We start from the raw sequence: 1,136 nt of genomic DNA, 5'->3' as shown, positions 1-1,136 counted from the left end.
AGGAGGTGGAGAAAGAGGGAGGAAGGCAAGGAGGGAGGTGTGTGTGTGGAGAGAGGGGGCTTTAGAGAGAGGGGGGGGGTTGGAGTGGGAGGAGCCCGGGAGCTGCTATTTGTAGATTCTTGTGATGGATGACTGCTGTGTGTGTGTGTGTGTTTGTGTGTGTGTGTGTTTGAGAGAGAGAGAGAGGGAGGGAGAGAGAGTGAGCGGGCGAGAGAGAGAGAGAGCAAGAGAGAGAGAGAGAGAGCGTTTTTTTCCCCCCTCCGCTGTGTTTCCCTACTCCCGTCTCTACGGGCAGACAGAAGAGGGCTGGAGAGCAGAGGAGAAAGACGTAGGCACAGCGTAGCGCAGCACAGCTCACCGCAGAAGGGAAGCAACTCCGTAAAAGAAAGAGAGAAAGACAAGAGTGGGAGTTTTTTGTTGGTTGTCGCCTTTGTTTTTAGCTAAGAAGTGAAAAGACCAGATAACGGACTTGGATCTCTTCTTCTTTTATTTCCAACACATCTATTCATCAACTCCCAGTGGACTTCATTATTCACATTTTCTCTCCCCCCTCCTTTAAATCACATTTTAATTTATTTCTCTCTGTTTGTTCTTGGTTTTTTTCCCCAAACATTTTTTTTGTAGTTATTGTTGTTTGCTGTTGTTGTTATTCTTGTCTGCCGTTTTATCTCACTCTTGTGGAGTGAGTCTTTGTGCAGACCAGCCACTCAGACACTGGCAACAGAAGCAGCAGCAGCAGCATTGCTGTTCAGAAGCCTCTGTCAGAAAACTGACTCCTTGTCTGATCTGTCTGTCTGACTGACTGACTGACTGACTACCTAGCAAACCGTCTTGCCGAACAGACAACTGAACTGGGAAACCAGTGAGTGAGGGCACTGAGTGAGCCACACACACCGCTTGGAGAGAACCAGAGGAGAGAACCAGAGGAGCAAAAAAAGAGGCTGGTGCTGGAGCGGATCATGTCCAGGAGCCGACTCTGTGGAGGGGCTGCCTCCGGTGCAGCCTTGGCCGTGGCCGGGGGGCTGGTGGTCAGGGCAGGGCTGTGGAGCCTGCTGCTGTGTGGTGCCCTCCTGGCGGGCTCTGGGGCAGCGGACGCCTGCCCGGCTCTCTGCACCTGCAGCGGCACCACCGTGGAC

General features: G+C 52.6%; 1 protein-coding gene across 4 annotated transcripts in view; it reads left to right on the top strand.

Annotated features, from left to right (window-relative positions):
• Positions 1–207: 207 nt before the first annotated feature.
• Positions 208–1,136, top strand: part of slit1a (slit homolog 1a (Drosophila)) — a 266,121-nt gene continuing 265,192 nt past the window's right edge. For 2 of the 4 annotated variants that reach the window (XM_063192012.1, XM_063192011.1), the window contains exon 1: positions 211–1,136. This exon is cut by the window's right edge and continues 59 nt beyond it. In XM_063192012.1, the coding sequence (XP_063048082.1) occupies positions 960–1,136 (177 nt within the window). In that variant the 5' untranslated portion in view covers positions 211–959. The other 2 variants (XM_063192010.1, XM_063192009.1) reach the window with 2 other exon arrangements.

This window comes from Engraulis encrasicolus, chromosome 24, assembly GCF_034702125.1.
Source record: "Engraulis encrasicolus isolate BLACKSEA-1 chromosome 24, IST_EnEncr_1.0, whole genome shotgun sequence".
NCBI classification, from domain to species: Eukaryota; Metazoa; Chordata; class Actinopteri; order Clupeiformes; family Engraulidae; genus Engraulis; species Engraulis encrasicolus.
This window is presented reverse-complemented; position numbering and strand designations above follow the sequence as displayed.